We start from the raw sequence: 18868 nt of genomic DNA, 5'->3' as shown, positions 1-18868 counted from the left end.
TGTGATTAACGATAAGTGAGAGTCATGCAGTTTTAAGTCTATCTACCTTAAAAAATGTTCCTTTATATTGTGTAATTTTATGTGTTTTTACTGTAAAACAGATGGTGCTGTGGGATATAAAACCAAAAGTTGGGACACAGTATATTTCCTTACATCAACATTTCTTAATTATCAGATGAAATATATATTTTTAACACATTCCAAAGGGGGCGCTGGCTGTAGAAATACATGCATTATGCACGTACATGTGTTTCTGGCAGCTGATGAGAGATCTGCACTGACACATAATCTATAGCTGTCATTTTCATATATGGGGCATCCATCAGATTTTTGAGTGCGTTGTGTCCGCCCAGCAGACATGAAAGGTTCACAGGTGCTAAGCACATATATACATTTAAATAATATCATGAGCATGAACTGTGTATTCATCCTGTACAGGCATTTAAATTCCTTCCAAGACATCTGAAATCACTGCTTTGAGTAACAAGCATGAGAAATTGCTTCTCAGTACCTCTTACATATCATCCGACTCCTAGCCTCGCTGGCTAACAGGGTGCACAAACGAGGGCATTAATCAGAAGTGACTGATTAAAAATATTGATTAGTTCACAATAATACTGTGTGATGATTAAGATGTGCTAGCTATAGAGCTAGAAAGCCACAGAAAATCATGCAAGGGCAGTGTGTATATTTTATCCTTTATCTAGTTTTTCCCATTTGGGTAACCACTACATGTACTCTGCTTTCAGTAACTGTAACTGATTACACCAGCAGGTCTAAGTAATCACTTCACTGTAATCCAATTACATCTAATCCCTGACTTTTTAATCTAGTTGACAGACAAGGTACATGAAGGAGAAGAAATTAGTCACAAGTGATTGGCATGAAATGCCAGATCATCTCATGGTCTCTGAAAGGATAGAAATAGCTGTCACATGCTATGCCCTTGAATGCTTTGATGCTCCTCTTGTGCTTCTGATTCTACTTGCAGTTTGGACACAAAGAGACACCCTGTTGAACCTGTTTTGTTATAACTGGATAAAACTTTGCTTACTTTTACTGCTTAACCTCTAACCTTGTCTTAACTCTGAAATAAAGGCCTCCTAAAAAGTGAAGCGAGTCAAATCAAGTCAGTATCGAGACTTATAAAGACAGCCTTCCTTCTTCTGTTCTCACGAGGTAAAATCTTTTAATCATAGAAGTGCAACTTGGAGGCTGAATTGAAATCATAGCTGAGAAGTGAATGTCTGCTTACACGTCTGATAGACGGCCATGAGACTCGCAGCAGCCATCATTGTCGCCGTGCAACGCACTGAATAGTAATTAAATATGCCACTTATGCTTCACTGATTCATTTCCTTCACAAATTTGGGTCTCAGCTGAATACATTTTTTCTGTGCAGAAGGGCTGTATTGTATCCAGTATGGCCTCATTACAAGGGCAGAAGGGCTTGTTGTGGGGGAGGGCAGAGGCCGTATGAAGGGGGGTGGGCAAAGCCCCCCACGAAGACATTGTGCTTAACATCACTAAATACCTCAAACGCCACATTGTCCTTTCCACCCCTCAATTAGTCAAGTTCCTTGTAAGAAAGCACAGATTTCTTACAAGGAGATTTATTTTTAGAGAAAATCCTGCCCTGTGCTGGCAGGAAGCTCTCAGAAAATCTAATGAAAAACACAGCAGTCATGCAGAGCCGTTAGACACGAACCAACATCGGTTAACAAAGCTTCTCTTCACCATCTCACTGTGCTTTTTTGATGACTGCAAAAGGCTAGACCTTCCTGGGTCTTTTTGTTGTGGTGTAACTGTAGCTGGTTCTATCTTTGCTGGACACTGTCCAGCCGGAGAGCCTCTTTGCCCTGCCCTTAGGCCTCTTCAGCTAGTGGAACTCCATGCGGAGGAACGCCTCTTTGGTGACTGTGACAGGGAGAATTAGGCAAGAGATGCGGGTTCACTTGCCCTGCGTAGGGGCTTATCTTGGGCTAAGCTGAGGGACTAATAGCAAAGCCAGCCTCCGCTCCAGCCGGTCTGAGGGCACAGGGAGCCATCTGTCCACTCTGTGGATAACTGACAACAAAGGGTCATACGTTGAGCACGGACTACAAACTAAAGCGCCATTCTTTTTGAATACCAGAAATAAGAGCACGGAAGCAGTATTTTGTATATAAGGTCAGTACTTTAAACCACTCATTCTTGATGCATTACAGGCCTCGCACTGGGCTTCAAATGCAAGCTGGTGATTGTTCACTGAAGAGAATTTGTTGGGAACATTGTTGCATACAACAGTAACTTTGGGGTTTAGCCAGAAAGAAAGCTGAAGTTGTTGGTTGTGGACTTTTAATGGAAGCTGAGTAATGAGAGGCTTTGTTTTAATGCACTACTCCTGACTCCCATTAGGTTGAGATAATTTGAGCTGCTTGTTTTTCCTGTACTCTGTGCTGTGCTGTAAATGCATTTTGTTGCACCGTTCCCCTAAGAGATAGTTTGGGCTTGAATTAATTAACACATTAAGCCAGACATGTGATGAATCTCCAATACTGGAGGCTTTGTGTTGATGGAGGAATGCCACACTGAGAGGACTCACACTTATATACTGATATGTGGTGGCTCACAAAATAGCTATAAATAGCCATTGCTCGAGATTTTTAAGAAGCGAATGCTGTTGGCTTGTTGTGATAAGCGAGATAAGTAATTTGAAACATTGTCTTTTAAGAGCATTGCTCCTAAACTGGAGAACAATTGCAAGTCATAATCTCCTGAAATGCTGTAATTTTATCAGTACTGTTTCAATTTCAAAATGTTCTATCATTCTTCGTCTTAGCCTCCAAATTTGAATATATTTTCATACGAAATCCTTCAAGTAATCCACTTAGACATTGTTCTCCATTTCCCCCGAGGGATAATACCCTGTTTTTATTGTCTGAAGCACACTTCTGGCTGCCTGTTCCCGGAGCTGAGTTCCTGTAGATTATCTGTTTTATCATGTATACTCTGTGGGTGCTGTTGTGCACCAGCGTTTTGTTCGGGAAGTCTTGAGTGGGTGCCTGCATGCTAGAGGTGACAGAAATAGGTCAAAAGGGTCTTAGCATTAGCTAAACAAATCCCGGCCTATAGGATTAGACAGAGATGTTTCGCTTTATTCGATGTATTCACAGGAACTTTATAATGATGCACAGAGGAGAGAATAGCTGCGCTTCTTGTTAGCAGAAAGACACCCTCCACTTATTCAAGATATTGGTTGGATTAAGGCCTTTAGCCCAGTCTGGTATTATCAACACTGGAATGTGCTAGAACAATACCATATTGTAAGCTTCTCGCTGCTGCTGGGAAACCCCGTTTTTGTTTGCTTGTCATCACACTGATATTACCAACATTTTAACTGGATACCTCCTGAATGAATTTTGTTGTTAGTGCTAGCATGTCTTAATCAAACCCACACAATCACGCTGTTCTTCTTTTTTCTAGGTGTGGAATGGCGGCACAGAGTACTGTATTTATTGGTTTGTGTGAGTATAAAAGCTGGGATCTATGGGAAGGTCATAAAAATGACACTTTTTGTGAAACACTTGGCATTGAAGGGTTATCCATCTGTACATATGTATGAGGCCACAGCCTGTTAGCTTAGCCTGTTTCAGTCCAAAGGTCACTAAATCCTTGACTGGGTTCAACAGCTCCTGGAGAGCTCCACTGTTTGCCTGCCAACTGGCTGAGCCAGTGAAGGAGGCAGGCAGATAAACCATAGTGTATTGTTTTTGTGATTCATTCTGTTATTGATTAAACAAAGATGCAGAATTGTGTCTTCATGCTAAACTAAGCTGACTGGCTAGAACCCTACTTCATAAAGACAAAGGAATAGTGTCAATCTTCTCATCCTAGGGGCGTAATTTCCACGGGGGTTACGGGGGTTATGACCCCCCCAATAATCAGACCCTACCAATATAACCCCCCTAATAAAATTATGAATTATTTTGCATAAATAGGCCGTTAATGTCTTTACTCATTTCAAGTATTACCAGCAAAATAGTTGCACGTTTAAACATCTGGGAATTTATGCAGATTTATTTATTTATTTAGACAGAGATCTTGACCCCCCCCCCCCCGATGTTCAGCACAATGTTACGCCAATGTCTCATCCAACTCTTTATTAAAAAGTTAACAAGTGTACAATACTAAACAAAAGTCCTGATTAACCCCTCATTTCTGTATATTTTTATATCAAAGTGGAAAACGGATGCAGTGCCTTAGTTAAACGATAGATGGAAATACAGTAGACGAAGCAAACCTGACCACCTTTATTCTTCAACACAGCCTGAACTCTTTTAGACAAGCTTTCTTGTAATTTTTCTAAGTAGTCTTCAGCAATACTTCTCCTCCATTCAAAGCTCTTATTTAGATGTTGGCTGGCTTTTCTTCTTTTCTCTGTCGAGATGATCCCACAGTATCAGAGACGTTGATGACCAGGCTATAGGGAGACCAATACATGACTGATAGTGTTCCATTGTGCTTTTACTGCATTGGCAGTGTTTTTTTGGATCAATGTCATGCTGAAAAATGATATTGCTGCCCATCTGACGCATGGTGGGTGGAAATCTGACATCTCCAACACCACTGGCTAAAAAATACAGCCCCAAACAATGACAGAGCACCCACTATGTTTTACAGATGGCTGTAGACACTCACTGTTGTACCTCTGTCTGTGATGTACGTCTTCCTCATTTCATAAGACCTGATACTTTTGACTTTTTGTATAGTTCTTAAGTAATTCGGCCTCAGCCTTTTCTCCCTGTTTACTTTCCTTAAGAATGGCTTCTTCACAGCCACCTGTCCACTAAAAACATTTTTTTGACAAAGTCTTTTTATGATATTTTGGTATATGTGTATTATATTTTATGTTTCCTCATACATAACAACATACAATATGGAGTATATGAATGAAAATAAGAGAACAACTAAAACTAGCTTTTAAGTGAGAAGCAGCCAGTATTTAAAACACCTTCAGAAATCCTGGAGAACTATTGGTCAAACTCAATAAGTAAAGTTTGGCTCCTTGGATGCAAAATATAAAGAAATGAGAGATGGTTGTCATTAGGCATACTGTTAAAACGAGTAGGATTGACTTTAACTGCAGATTAACTGGGAGTACTTCATGCATGCTCGCCAACAGCAAGCCACTATAGCCAGTATATTCCTGCTTTTTCTGACATGACCAAGATTTCAGCTGAAGCAAATCTATCATTTGCAAAAAGGTTTTAGATAATGTCTCACATGTGAGTGATTACTAAGTTAGTCCACAATCACATCAATCTCTTGTTAAATTACTTTTTTTTTCTCCATTTAGATTATCTTGTTTATTAGCTACAAACTCTCCATCGTGCCCAGCGTTAAAAGTAAATAGAAAAATCACTTCTCAGCAGAACCATGATGATCTAATGAACACTGCGACCTTGGCGCTTTATAGACTTGAAGTCGTCTCTCTGTCTGTTACGGTGCAATAAGCTGGCCGTCCTTCACTGCATCGAGACATTCTTTATTTGTTCTACAAATACAAAGAATTGGATACGCGGCCACAGCAGAGTCGACATTGCGTGGTGTCAGTGTGATATTAAGAGACACGTCTCTCTCTCTGTCTCTTTCTCACACAAACAGACACACACATCAATTGATCCTCAGGCCTCCCCAGCACAAGTAGCTTCCTTTATATCTTATCTTCTCCAAGAGAGTCACACAACTTGTATTTAGCCGGAACTAAAGACACAGTCCCATGTGAAGATTGCACGCAGCGATAGGCTTATCTTCCCCCGCTCACAACTACATGATCAGAAGACAAGCAACAATGGTCCATGACTCTTCAGAGAGCATCATTTAAGTTAAAAATCCCCCAAAAGGGTACGTGGCTCCGTAAAGCAACATAAAAGTGAGTGTTCCATCTTTGGAGAATTTTCCACTTACTCAACGTTTATCCTCGTTAAGGTAATAATCCATAACAATTTCAGATGGAGGTCTACTTCATCTGTGCCACAGATGGATTCCACAGTGGTAATGCAGCTTACACGCACTTCATGAAAGCTTTTAACATTTATTTTGCCAGAAAGGTCTTTCCAGCTGAATCTTGTTGAGGAAAAGAAATGATGCATATTTCAGGCCGCTCTGGGAATTTAGCTGTAAACAGAAGAACAGGGTAGTTAGCACGAGTAGTGAGGATAACCCAAAAATCACAGGTTTGCTGGAAATTCAGAATAAAAAGATAAAAAGCAGCAGTACCCGATGGAGGCCTGAATGAGACCCTGTGCATAAATAGTCAAATGTTACAGCGGTAATGTTCACTTCAGCCTGCATGCATTCAGTTTACATGTTATTTCCTGACTACCTGACTATTTCTCGATCCTTGCAGAGTGTTTTACTTTACATCTGGGAAAACGAGAATGTCTGACAAGGAAGAAATGGCTTCAGATGGGAGTTTGAACGTTACACTGACGCTGAGGCTGCTGATGCACGGAAAGGTAATGGACATTTGTAAATAGTTCAAATCATTCAGTGCATTTTTGTTGTAATAGCCTAACGGTGTCGTAATAGCTTTTAAAATGTTTACATCCTGCTGAAAAACTGTTGAGAGAAGTCCCGCTGTTATCTTTTCATCCGCAGGAAGTTGGCAGCATAATTGGGAAGGTAGATTTATTTTACAATCCATCACCATTTATAGATTTTTTGGCTGTTTTATTTCTGTTTGTCTTGTTATATTCCTCTTATAAATCCAATCTAACCGACTTCTTTTCCTGCCTGATTTCAGAAAGGAGAAACAGTCAAGAAAATGAGGGAGGAGGTGAGTGTTTGCTTTGACATCTGTAATGAGAAAGGGCGTATAATTTCACGTTGTCAGGCAGATCGAATCAAATCACAGCTGGAATAACCGCGGGGCTTTGCTTCCAGAGTGGCGCTCGCATCAACATATCAGAGGGCTCGTCCCCTGAGAGGATAGTCACCATCACAGGACCTACAGAGGGCATCTTTAGAGCCTTTTCCATGATTGCGCAAAAGTTTGAAGAGGTATGCCCAAAAGCATGAAAGACACTGGCTGCACCTTTTCTCCAGTCTTGCATCACAACACGCGCACACACACAAAAAGACTTGTCAAATAACGCTGATGTTCCGTACAGTCGACACTGAAAAACAACATATTTTGGAAATCTCCCTCAGGATATTACCGCAGCAATGACAAACAGCAACGTGACAAGCAAGCCACCTGTGACACTTCGCCTGGTTTTCCCGGGGAGCCAGTGTGGCTCACTGATTGGCAAAGGAGGCTCAAAGATCAAAGAAATCCGAGAGGTATGAGTCGTTTTCTTTCTTTTTTTTCATGTTGCAGCAGGAAGTTGTTTTTTTTTGCACCCAAACAAGCACAGAAAACAGTCTCCCTGGCACTCTGACACCCTGAGTATCAAACACTCAAGTCAAAATCTTCTTGTTTTTCTCTGCCTTAAACTACATGAAGCTATGTGTATGTTTTCTGGAGGGGTGGCGGGGAGGGGGGTGGGTGAAAATCCCATTGATTATGCCTGCGAGGATGAGCAGGGCCTGAATACTCATTCCGAATGGACAATATTTGTGTGCGCCTCTTCAAATATTGGAGCGCACATTGCTATTTGGCTTGCAGCTGCTCCCTGCATGTCAAAATGTGTTCAGGATAATTTGTGGGGTGCTCGAAACGGCATTTCAATCTGGGTGATGGCGTGCTCTTTTCAGCAATAAATAGCCTTTGTATTTTCTGTTGTCTGGTGATGTTAAGACCACAGGCGCTCAGGTTCAGGTGGCAGGAGACATGCTGCCGGACTCCACAGAGAGGGCTGTCACAATCTCCGGCACTCCACAGGCCATCACTCAGTGTGTAAGACACATCTGCTCTGTGATGCTGGAGGTAAGGGCTGTCAGCCAGCAGATGATCTTCACGTTCAGCGGCTCTATTTAGAAGTCAAGTATGTCACATTTATTTAGAGAGCAGAGGAAGGTAGTAAATTCAGGATGTCTTCAAAGCTAAAGCCCAGATAATTTATATTGATAGTTCTTAACCTTGTCTGTCTGATATACCCAGACGTGTATTATATAACAAACATATAAAACTGGATATTGATGCAGTACTTTTCCCATATCGTTAAAATGTCAGCGTTTAAATTACCACTGTACTGTCAAAGCCTCTTCACGTTTTTAGACCCCGTTTTAAACTTTTCTCACACTGCCCATCGCAGCACATGCTCTTAATGTATTCTGAGGAGCTTTGAGTTTGGATTTTGGGTTTAGTATCCACTTGACCTCTTTCTATTTTGATCAAAAACTTGCCAATTCCCCATTTTTAGCTGTGCTCCCAGTTGTATCGCAGTTTTCTTTGGTCCGATCTTTTATGTTACTTTCTCTGCAGATGAATGGGATATAAAAAGATTCAGGCAGTGCTATAAAGGAGGATATAAAACGCATCAATGCCAGTGAGAGTTCTTTTTCTCAGCTGCGCCAGTGTATAAATTTTCTCCCTTTTTGGTTTGCACGACTGTGTCTCCAGTCTCCACCGAAAGGCGCAACTATTCCCTACCGTCCCAAGGTCGTACCTGCTGGAACCCATGCAGTATTAGCACCACAGCACTCTGCACAAGTAAGTAGCCATAGGGGAGTTGTTTAGCTCTGAATTTAGCTTATTTAAAGACACGCAGCAGTTGAGTGGACTTATTATTTTGTGTGATTTCAAAATTTCACTGATCATCAGGGGGTGTTTCTATTACTAAACGGGCAAAACAGTGTAAATATTAGGGGTGCAACGATACTCGTATCGATATTGAACCGTTCGATACAGTGCTTTCGGTTCGGTACGCATATGTATCGAACAATACAACATTTGTAATTTATTTTATCAACTTTCCTTCTGACGATGCTGTCTGTGTTGAGCGCTCAGTAAATCTGCGTTCGACTACTCAGCCTAGGCTGCACTGTCGAGCGCAGATCCACTGAGCGCTCAACACAGACAGCATCATCAGAAGGACGAGCGCAGGGCAAGCTAGCGAGACAGAAGTTAAGCTCTCCTTGCAACATGGCAAATTGAACCTTCCCCACCCTCATTCAGATGTGGCGTTTGGAATTATTTTGGTTTTCATGTGACATATGACCCTGAAGGTCATGGACTAAAGTAAAACAGTATGTTGGATGTGCCACGCAATGCTCAATTACATGGGTGGGAACTAGTGTGTTAGCGAGCAGTTAGCTCGTTAACGTGTTAGCCGTCTAGCCCCACGCAGGGGTAGCTCGATAACGGAGCACTAGTGGGAACACAACGAATATGACTGCACATTTACGCCGACATCATCCTAGTGCAAAGACAAGTGGAAGCAGACAAAAACAACAAGCATGCATGTTACAAACTTTACCCGAGTCATTTAGACAGCCGTTAGCACATGATTCTCCTTATGGGGACCTGATATGTTTAATATTGTGGCGAGCTCAGACAAGGAGGAGAGGGAGGTGTCGTTTGGTCTTGCTTACCGTGAGCTAGCCAGGGAGCACAGCCGTTTATTGACATCTGCAGAAGAACACTGCCGCTAGCTAACTCCTCAGCGTGGCAACCGCACAGCAACAACAACACACAGAGCGCCCTCTGACCCCGGAAGGACACACCGTCGCAGCGAGAAGGCGTCACCCGTCACTATGGCAACATAAACAAAACATAACTGTACAAACAGAACCCCGAACAGCCCTGACCCGCTACATAGCCCCCGCCTAAGGGGTCAGTCGTCCCCGACGACCCCATTGCCCCACACAAAGTCCTGCAAATGTCCAGGTGCCTTCTTTTGGCGCACCGCCGGTCACGACAGGCGGGGGAAAAGTCACTCGGGTCAGAACATGGGGTGCCACCATCATCCCACTTCTGACACCAATGTGGCGAGCTCAGACAACGAGGAGACGGAGGTGTTGTTTGGTCTTGCTTCCCGTGAGCTAGCCAGGGAGCACAGCCGTTTATTGACATCTGCAGAAGAACACTGCCGCTAGCTAACTGCTCAGCGCGGCAACCGCACAGCCATAACAACAACACACAGGGCGCCCTCTGACCCCGGAAGGACACACCGTCGCAGCGAGAGGGCGTCACCCGTCACTATGGCAACATAAACAAAACATAACTGTACAAACAGAACCCCGAACAGCCCTGACCCGCTACAATATGCTGCTGAGAATATAGCCCAGAAGAAGCGTATAGTATAGCTTTTATTTTGGAAAGAGCCATTTCTCTTTAATAAACTCTCTTTTTCAAAGATGAGTGACTCCTCAATCAGATACAGGTGTTACCGCGCCAGATCCGTGGCCCCGAACCGTAGTAAGGAAACCTCTGGCAGTTACTTGAAGGTTCCGTAACTGACTCGTAGCCGGCAACAGCTTACTATACAGGTCAACTCCGCTAGCAAAAAGATCGAAGGAGGCGTAGGAAACTGCTTCACCGAACTTTATTTCTTCTCTAAGGCACGAACACAGCGTACAGTGGGCTGAAACAGTTTACTCACAGCGAGCATCGCCGACACAACTCTGGCTGTCGAGGGAGTTATTATATTCCTTTTATTTATTTTCTTTCCGTCTCTTCTGTAGCTAACCGTTACTTTTTCCCCTTCTCCGCTCTCTCTCTTCACACACACACACACACACACCAGGCAGTCCCGCTACACACATCCCGAATACATTTCCCATCAGGCTTCATCCTTAAAGGGCCATGCCTGTAACACAGGGCTTGCAAAATCGGGCTAGCGATTTTTCCAGTCGGGCTACCAAAATCTATCTCTGCCCTGCCCGTCGGGCTATTGTAGGAAGGAAAAATATATGTCAATGCTTTTGCATTCTTTCGGAAATGTAGCTGGGTAATTATGTCATTGGCATCGGTGAGCCACTGTCAATATGTGACATATTGAAATCGCGTTTGAATTTGCGCTTGTTTTTTGCTTTCACTTTGCAAATATCCAGGTGTCTTCTTTTGGCGCACCGCCGGTCACGACAGGCGGGGGAAAAGTCACTCGGGTCAGAACATGGGGTGCCACCATCATCCCACTTCTGACACCAATGTGGCGAGCTCAGACAACGAGGAGACAGAGGTGTTGTTTGGTCTTGCTTCCCGTGAGCTAGCCAGGGAGCATAGCCGTTTATTGACATCTGCAGAAGAACACTGCCGCTAGCTAACTGCTCAGCGCGGCAACCGCACAGCCACAACAACAACACACAGGGCGCCCTCTGACCCCGGAAGGACACACCGTCGCAGCAAGAGGGCGTCACCCGTCACTATGGCAACATAAACAAAACATAACTGTACAAACAACCCCGAACAGCCCTGACCCGCTACAATATGCTGCTGAGAATATAGCCCAGAAGAAGCGTATAGTATAGCTTTTATTTTGGAAAGAGCCATTTCTCTGTAATAAACTCTCTTTTCCAAAGATGAGTGATTCCTCAATCAGATATATTTATTTTTTAAATTATTTTTGTTTCAGCAACATTAAATTTAAAAACTGTACTTTTGAGTTAAAATATATATATTTATAATTTTAATAAATGACAAATTAAAAAGGCATGAACATTTTTTTTGTATCGAAAAAATATCGAACCGTGACACCAAAGTATCGAACCGAACCGAACCGTGAATTTTGTGTATCGTTGCACCCCTAGTAAATATATACAACCATTGATCATATTTACATGCATTTAGCCGAAAATTTAGGAATAACTTGCTTTTACATGAATAATTCACATGTTTACATGTTGTGTCTAAGGCTGATGTTTTCCACGAGCTGCCCAGGCGCTGTCCTGAATTTGGCAGAGTCTGCTTTGACCTATCAGACATCTGTTTATGTTATTGGATTTCCAGCTAATGGTCGGAGAAGGAGGGGGGGGGGGAAGGCAGATGACATTTAGATGAAATTCCGTCAGATCTATAAACATTAGAGCCATGGAAAAGGGGAAAGGAATGGATTTTCACTGCACTGACTTTCCTGTTGATGGTCTGTGACAAATTCATTTTTCAAGTAACACGTTATAACATGTCTGCACCACCCGATTACATAACCGTATCTCATCTGTTCTTCCTTCCAGGCCTTTGCAATTCCAGGGCAGTATGCTTTTGCACATCAAGATGTAAGTATGTTCATTTGAGTGACTGACATCAGTCCTAATGACCTACTCCTGCCCACTCCTTCCAAGCCACCGATACGCCCTCTGTGTACCCTATTGTGCGAAGATCAAATTTCAGTAACCCTGATCTGTTGACTTTACTAACACTAACCCACGGTAGCAGCATGCACTGATTGAAATGGAAATGAAGATTTGCAGAGTTCATGATCACTTGTAGCTTTGTAGCTTGAGATGTGACTGTATTTTCAGATGACTGCTATGAGAAGTCAGCATGCTTTCTGAGGAAAATGAATCTCTTGATACTGACACCATGTGTGATGTTTGTGAACTTCAGATTGGCTCTGTTTTGTAGTTGTCAGCTCCTCTGAAATAATCCAGTTTGATTGGTTAGCTCTAACTTCCTTCCTACCCTGCAGTTGACCAAGCTTCACCAGTTGGCTATGCAGCATATCCCCCTCCCTTCCCTTGGGCAGAGCAACCCTACCTTCCCTGGTACGTACCCACGGCTCCCCAGGGAAGTCCATCTATCCCTCTCTCATCACTCCTCTTCGACTCACACCATCAAAACACTGCTGTCACTTCAGTGAGGATCAAGGATTTCTTTGAGAGTAGACGGTGGCTTTGCGGTGATGTATCTGCATTTCATCGATTTTCACAAGAAAATAAGATGAGAAACAAAACAAGAATAATCAACACAATTGTAGGTTTTTAAGGTTAAGCCACCCAGCTTTCTTTTTTTTTACCTTGAAAGTTAGTCACTGAAATATTTATCACTGAAAAGAATATGCGACAGACTGAAGCAGACAGAATGATATATAAGCTAAAAAAGGAAAAAAACAGCAGCTTTCTCTGACAGGGAAATGTGAAAAATGTCAAAAATATTTACAGTTTAGTAAATATTTAACAATTTCTCACCATTTCTCCCATCAAACCCAAATTTCAGCCCCATTTGCCCAGTTTCCCTCTCCAAAGAAAAACCAAACAAAAACAAATCCTAAGTTTTTGACCCCATCCTCCACCTTTTGCAACATTTCTCCTCCAAATCTAACACTGTCTTGGCCAGACCATCCCTGACCTCAACCACCCCACGTACTCATATATTCCGTCACAACTAACTCAGCACAATACATTACAATATTTTGATTAAATAGCGAGTATTGGTGTGGTAGTCATAGTCAAGCAGCATGCATGTATTATGTATATATGTATTGTCTTTTTAGAATGATTATTTTGCCCTATGCTATTTTCTGCTTCTTAATTTAGCAGTGTAACAGTGATAACCTAGACAAAGTAGGGCAACTTGTCGTGCTATGAAAGTGGAAGCCATTAGTGCCAAACTGTTGGTAGCGCTCCTTGTCCTACTTTGCAGGATTGGATGCATCTGCCCCCACAAGTTCACAAGAGCTGGCAATACCTAATGATGTAAGTGTTACATTGTTTGTGTTCTCCCGGCACTAAAACCTGAACTGATAATCTCCATGCATTTGGCTTCATTAAAACTTTCTAGGAGGACAGCTTTAATGAGGAATTGTTTGGACACAAATGTTTCACCTACTTAGCTGCGGAAATTAAATAGTCCTTGCTTTTGGCTGACATCGATTATTGCAAAAGGAATCCACAACAGATTTATTGAAAAGATGTCTGTGGACGGCTGTTAGAGGACTGTTAACTGTGCTGCTTCAGACACAGACAGTCCTGGTTTCATCTGTACTGAATCATGTCAGAACTTGATGTTGTAGGAAACATCTTTTTGGTAAATGCACTTTTCTTGCTGAGACTTGGATGAGTGAGACTGACTCTCAGGTGTGTAAACATAAAAACAAAGCCAGCAGCCTGTTAGCTAAGCTTACCATGGAGGCAGGGAAAGGGGGAGAAATACCCAGCTTTGGTCTGTCAATTCTGAATTTTAATGTTGTATCTTGTTAGTTTAATAATGACTGAACCAAACTGTAAAATCAACAAGTTGTAATATTTAATGGGTGTCTATTTCTTGGGCAAAAGAAGTGTCTTTCTTGAGCATTGAGGGAAAATAATGAAGACTCCAGGAAGTCACTGTACCATCCAGTTTCTTACGTATCCAGTTCAGAGTTGCAGAGATCCGCAGCTTATCCTGTCATAGGACGAGAGGCAGGGTACACCATGGACACATCACCAGACAACCATTCACAGCCAATTTAGAATCTCCAATTAACCAAAACCCACACGTGTTTTTAGACTATGGGAGGAAGCAGGAGTACCCCAAGAGAACCCACACAAGTGCAGGGAGAACGTAAAAACTCTAAACAGAGAGGCCCAGCCCTGATATGAACTCAGGACCTTTTTACCATGAAGCAAGCGTGCTAACAAACGTAGCACTACGCTGTCCAAACAAGCAACATAATTAACAAGAACCACCCTGAGAGCACAAACCTCTGTCAAGGCATCTCATTTTCTTACTTTTAATGGACTTCTACTGTATTTTATGCAAGAAGTTAGTAGCGCAGTTAAAATAACACGTTTTGGGGTCAATAGGCAGATCTAAAATGTAAAAGGTCAGAGGTCAGTTATCACTTTGACCTTCAGATCAATCTTTTAACCTTGAAGAAGAGGTCAGAGGTCAAAATCTTTTTTTTTTTTTTACATACCATACTTGTAAGAATCACAATTTTTGAGTCAAAAGGCATTTTTTCCAATTTTTGACCAATAAATCATTAAGTTGACCTTGAAGACCCTGGTAGGTCTAAGCCAAATTTTAATGGATTGTTAACATGACCTCGCTCTGCTCCCCTGCAAAGTTTTATCAGAATTCATTCAAACCTTTTTTGAGCTAATGTGTTTACAAAAAGAATGACACAAACGCTACCAAAAACATAACCTCCTCGGCGGAGGTAATTACTGAGCTTTGGAGGTGGATTTTGCTGACTTCACACTGTAGGAATATTAAGGTGTCAGAGTTTCACTGCACTACTTAGTGACCAAAATAATTCACAATGTTATTGCTGCGTTTACAGAAGAGTATAATGAAGTCACTCAGAGTAGATAGACAAGCTATCTACTTCTTTTTTCTATTACATAGCAGGTGGGACCCAGTGATAAGGTGCAACAGCCACTTATTCTCTTTGCACTGTCTCCCAGATAATAACGGCTGCTGCTGAATTATTTACCATATGCATATTAACATGTTATCATATAATTTTTAAAAAATAATTTCTTGTTTATCATCAACACTACTACTTCTACTGCAGACAGAGCCAAGATAGATGCTCTTTCTGTTTCTAATATATCATCCTGCCTTCTCATTTAACTCAGACAAGAAATAAACATATTTGCCAAAATACCAATCAGTTTGTAAAAAATAAAAGCCAGTGCTTTAGTGGTGATAAATTATGTATCATCTGTTTTATCTGATGGGCATATTGGACCGTAGATATGCTTTCTGTTGTCACAATAATGAAGAGAAATGTGGTTTCCCTCTACAGAAAACGGCCACGGCGGTTGCTCCCAGGTTCTTTTGTAAAATCTAATTTCTGCATTCCTGTTTTGTTATTCGCATGTTTCTGATCTCCAACTCCCAGTTCATTGGCTGCATAATTGGAAGACAGGGTAGCAAGATCAATGAGATTCGCCAGGTCTCTGGAGCTCACATCAAAATTGCCAGCGCCACTGATGGCTCAGCCATGCGCCAAGTCACGATCACAGGTTCACCAGCCAGCATCAGTGTGGCCCAGTACCTCATCAATGCCAGGTAAGACATTACGCAGGACAGCCACGTCCAGCAGGGCATCACTCGCAGCCTGATGATAAGACAGCCAAACACTGAGCTATTATATTGGGACAGAGATATTGTGCTCAGGGTGAGGCTGGATTTGTTCCAACTCACTGCTCCGTTCTCTTGACTGCATTAAAATCCTTATTGTCTCTGCTTTTTAACACATTCCTTCTTTGATTCTTTTGTTTTCTCCTTTCTCACCTCCCTTATCCTTTGTCTCTCCCCCCATCCTCTCCCCGTTTTTCTTTCTCCATTTTTCTCCTCTTAACCCTTCACCGTCTCCAACTACCCCTCCAATCGTCACGGCCTGCAGCTTAGAGATGGCTAAATACACAATGCAGGTCGCTTCCTCTGCGACCCCAGTTGACCTGAACATGAGCTTCTCACAGTCTGCTTCCACTGCCTCCACTTCTGCAACCTCTATGGCCGTCCTGGCGGCCACCACCCAAGCCCCCACCACAATTAACGTCCACTCTCCCTCCACCTTACCAGCCATCCAAAACCCACACTACGCCGTCCCCGTTTCCAGCCTGCTTGGCATGAAAACGCTCCCCGTGCTGGCCGTCCACCCAGCAGCCGCTTCCAGCCTAACGCAGGGTTTATGCCCTTACACCGCAAAAATGCCAACCTCCGGCGTCAAAAAGTCAGAGCGGCAGAAGTTTGCTCCTTATTGACACCTGCTTTTGAGCCCAGGCATCGTAGCCAACCGATAGGACCTAATTAAAAAGGATGGCAAGTATATAGGCCTAAAATCGGCTTACACCAGTGTGTAAGTTTTCCCCGTGTAACATTTGTTCCCCATAAATCAGGATGACATTAGACAGAGGCAGAAAGGCTGGCAGTATCAAAACATGTTCTCGTTAATTAAATGAGGCAGTAGAGGTGCATATTAAGTCAGTATTATCTCATGGACATGTATAACAATTAATGTGGGTAACTCAGGCTTGTATTCATAAAAAAGCTATTTTTCAAATGGATTTGTGTTCCAGAGCTTTATACGAAGACTTATCCCGATGCAATTATTGACTTACCGTAGTTTTCTGTCTGTGTGACTAGTTTTTCCTAGAAAATGTCAACTAGCAATAAAAGACGTGGTGCTTTTGTTGGCAGCAGGCTGTTAAACCTTTGGTTTTTCACTGTAGAAGTTAAGTGGGTTTTTTTTTTGTTTTTTTTAACAAGGATTGTTCCACTCTTCTGTCATATTCCCCTCCCTCTCTTTCACTATAGGCTCTCATCAGTGCTAACAGGCTTGGGTGTTCTGTAGTAGCGTTGCACTGTTGCAGTTCTGATGGGATTATCTTAAAGCCACATTGGATTCTAGTGGATTTCACCCTACACAGTAATCATGTAAAGCAGGGACTGGCCTGACTAACTCTCGCTCGCTCGTACCGTACACCGGCTTGTTTCTTGTTTATTCTCCAGCCTCGGCGAGTGGGGGAAGGCTTCGACTTGTTTCATCCGAAACGGGGTGCTGATCAGTTATTTAAATAAATGTTTTATTCATGTGTTCCTGGTGTGGCACCCCCCCCCCCCCACCCCACCGCCACCCACCAAAAAATACCAGAATGCAGATTTATTATGTTTGTTGATGAAATGACTTTGAAATAAATGGGACTTTTTACAAATGCAGATTGGTTGCTTTTGTTCTAATTTTGTCGGTGGTGAAAGAATTCCATGTTTTTGCTGATTTCTCCGAGTCATAAATATAAACCTGGACTCTTGAGGATTTCTCCCTTGTTTACTCGTGGCTTTAAGCCATAATTGTATATACCACACATACCCACTTAGCCGAAATTATGGATAATATCTCAGAGTGTTGAAGCTATTTTGTTGAATATACACTGTTTAGGATTTGTGTTTTTTATTCCCTTTGTAGAAATGAGGGATTCTGAAGCCTTCTGATGTGATTCAGTTTTCTACACTTGGAAACAAACCCCATAAACAAAGTGATATTAATAAGGTCGTAAGATCAACTTTTATTCTTTATTTTTATCCCCCAAACACTGAATTTGCTTCCACAGATTGTACGTGTAAAACATTCAACAGCTGAAATATAGAAAAAATAGAGGGAGTCCATTAGCAGGACACAGCCACATAGAGACTAGCAGGAGTGCGAAGACAACTCTGCACAAACTACTCCATAGTATTAAGGATGCAGTTTGTTTGTGGCAGAGGGCATGCAGCTCCTGCCCAAACAAACTTTTCTACCTGCACTCTCCTGAAAGAAAACAGAAGCGAAGCTGAACCTCACAGTAAATATTCAACACATGCTGTGGCAAAATTCTCATGGGTGCAAAAAAAAAGAACAAGTTAACCTCCAGTCGTCCGCTCAACCGTGCTGCTAGTGGGCAGGTGGGGGTACAGTGCAGTCACTCCTTGTTTCTCCGTGTCCCTGCCGGCTTGTCCCTCTTTACCCTCGCCCCTTGGCGAATCTGACTTTGCTCCCTTTTCAGCGTAAAAACCCAGGAGGAGGAGGAGGGGAGCACTTCTGTTCCGCCTGATCCGTAGCAAGCCACGAGGGCCATTTCCACAGCAGGGCTCCAAATGCTGAAGTGGAGATAATCAATAGTTAATGGGGGCAGAAATGTAATGACAGTGAAGGATGACATTTCAACCTGGGGGAAGGTGTATGTGCACTGAACGCTGCTGCATGTATGTTGATGTGTGCCCAGGGCAGTTATGAGTTCACAGCCAGCTTCTAATGTTATATTAATGATTTCCTTTTTCAACCTGACACAGGCAGGAGTGAGCGGGCCATTGCTGGAGCTTGCTGCCATAATGCAGTTTTGGAAAAAAAAAGCTATTTAGAGGTAAATAAGAAAATAAATAATTTTTTAAAGGTGTACAGGCTGACGCTCAGGCCCTGATGAAAAACGGCTGCAATACTTTGCAGACTTGCATGTCTGTGGTGCAGATTGGGATTTCTTCTTTTAAACTTCCATCACACACAATAAGTCTGTATGCTAGACTTTTTATTATGAA

The 18868-nt window shown here is 42.5% G+C and overlaps 1 protein-coding gene across 4 annotated transcripts; it reads left to right on the top strand.

The window, feature by feature from the left end:
* The first annotated feature begins 1568 nt into the window (after positions 1 to 1568).
* Positions 1569 to 17515, top strand: LOC113035035 (poly(rC)-binding protein 3). Of its 4 annotated transcripts, XM_026190273.1 has the most exons (14): positions 1570 to 2169; positions 3466 to 3506; positions 6392 to 6500; positions 6643 to 6666; positions 6788 to 6820; positions 6928 to 7044; positions 7195 to 7326; positions 7784 to 7912; positions 8549 to 8638; positions 12100 to 12141; positions 12555 to 12630; positions 13508 to 13560; positions 15693 to 15862; positions 16200 to 17515. In XM_026190273.1, exons 3-14 carry the CDS (start codon positions 6423 to 6425, stop codon positions 16558 to 16560), a joined length of 1305 nt encoding a protein of 434 aa, XP_026046058.1. In that variant the 5' UTR covers positions 1570 to 2169; positions 3466 to 3506; positions 6392 to 6422; the 3' UTR covers positions 16561 to 17515. The 4 variants fall into 4 exon arrangements, with proteins under 4 accessions (XP_026046061.1, XP_026046058.1, XP_026046060.1 ...); XM_026190276.1 differs by lacking the exon at positions 3466 to 3506 and having other exon boundaries at positions 1569 to 2169; XM_026190275.1 differs by lacking the exon at positions 1570 to 2169 and having other exon boundaries at positions 2176 to 3506.
* Positions 17516 to 18868: the final 1353 nt, after the last annotated feature.

Source organism: Astatotilapia calliptera, chromosome 13, assembly GCF_900246225.1.
Source record: "Astatotilapia calliptera chromosome 13, fAstCal1.2, whole genome shotgun sequence".
Lineage (NCBI taxonomy): Eukaryota > Metazoa > Chordata > Actinopteri > Cichliformes > Cichlidae > Astatotilapia > Astatotilapia calliptera.
This window is presented reverse-complemented; position numbering and strand designations above follow the sequence as displayed.

Coding starts and splice junctions, on each gene's coding strand:
- LOC113035035 (XM_026190276.1), top strand. CDS start 6,423: ATGTCTGACAAGGAAGAAATGGCTTCAGATGGGAGTTTGAACGTTACA. Junction 7,913..8,548: donor TCTGCTCTGTGATGCTGGAG/GTAAGGGCTGTC, acceptor CTGTGTCTCCAG/TCTCCACCGAAAGGCGCAAC. Junction 12,631..13,507: donor GAGCAACCCTACCTTCCCTG/GTACGTACCCAC, acceptor CCTACTTTGCAG/GATTGGATGCATCTGCCCCC.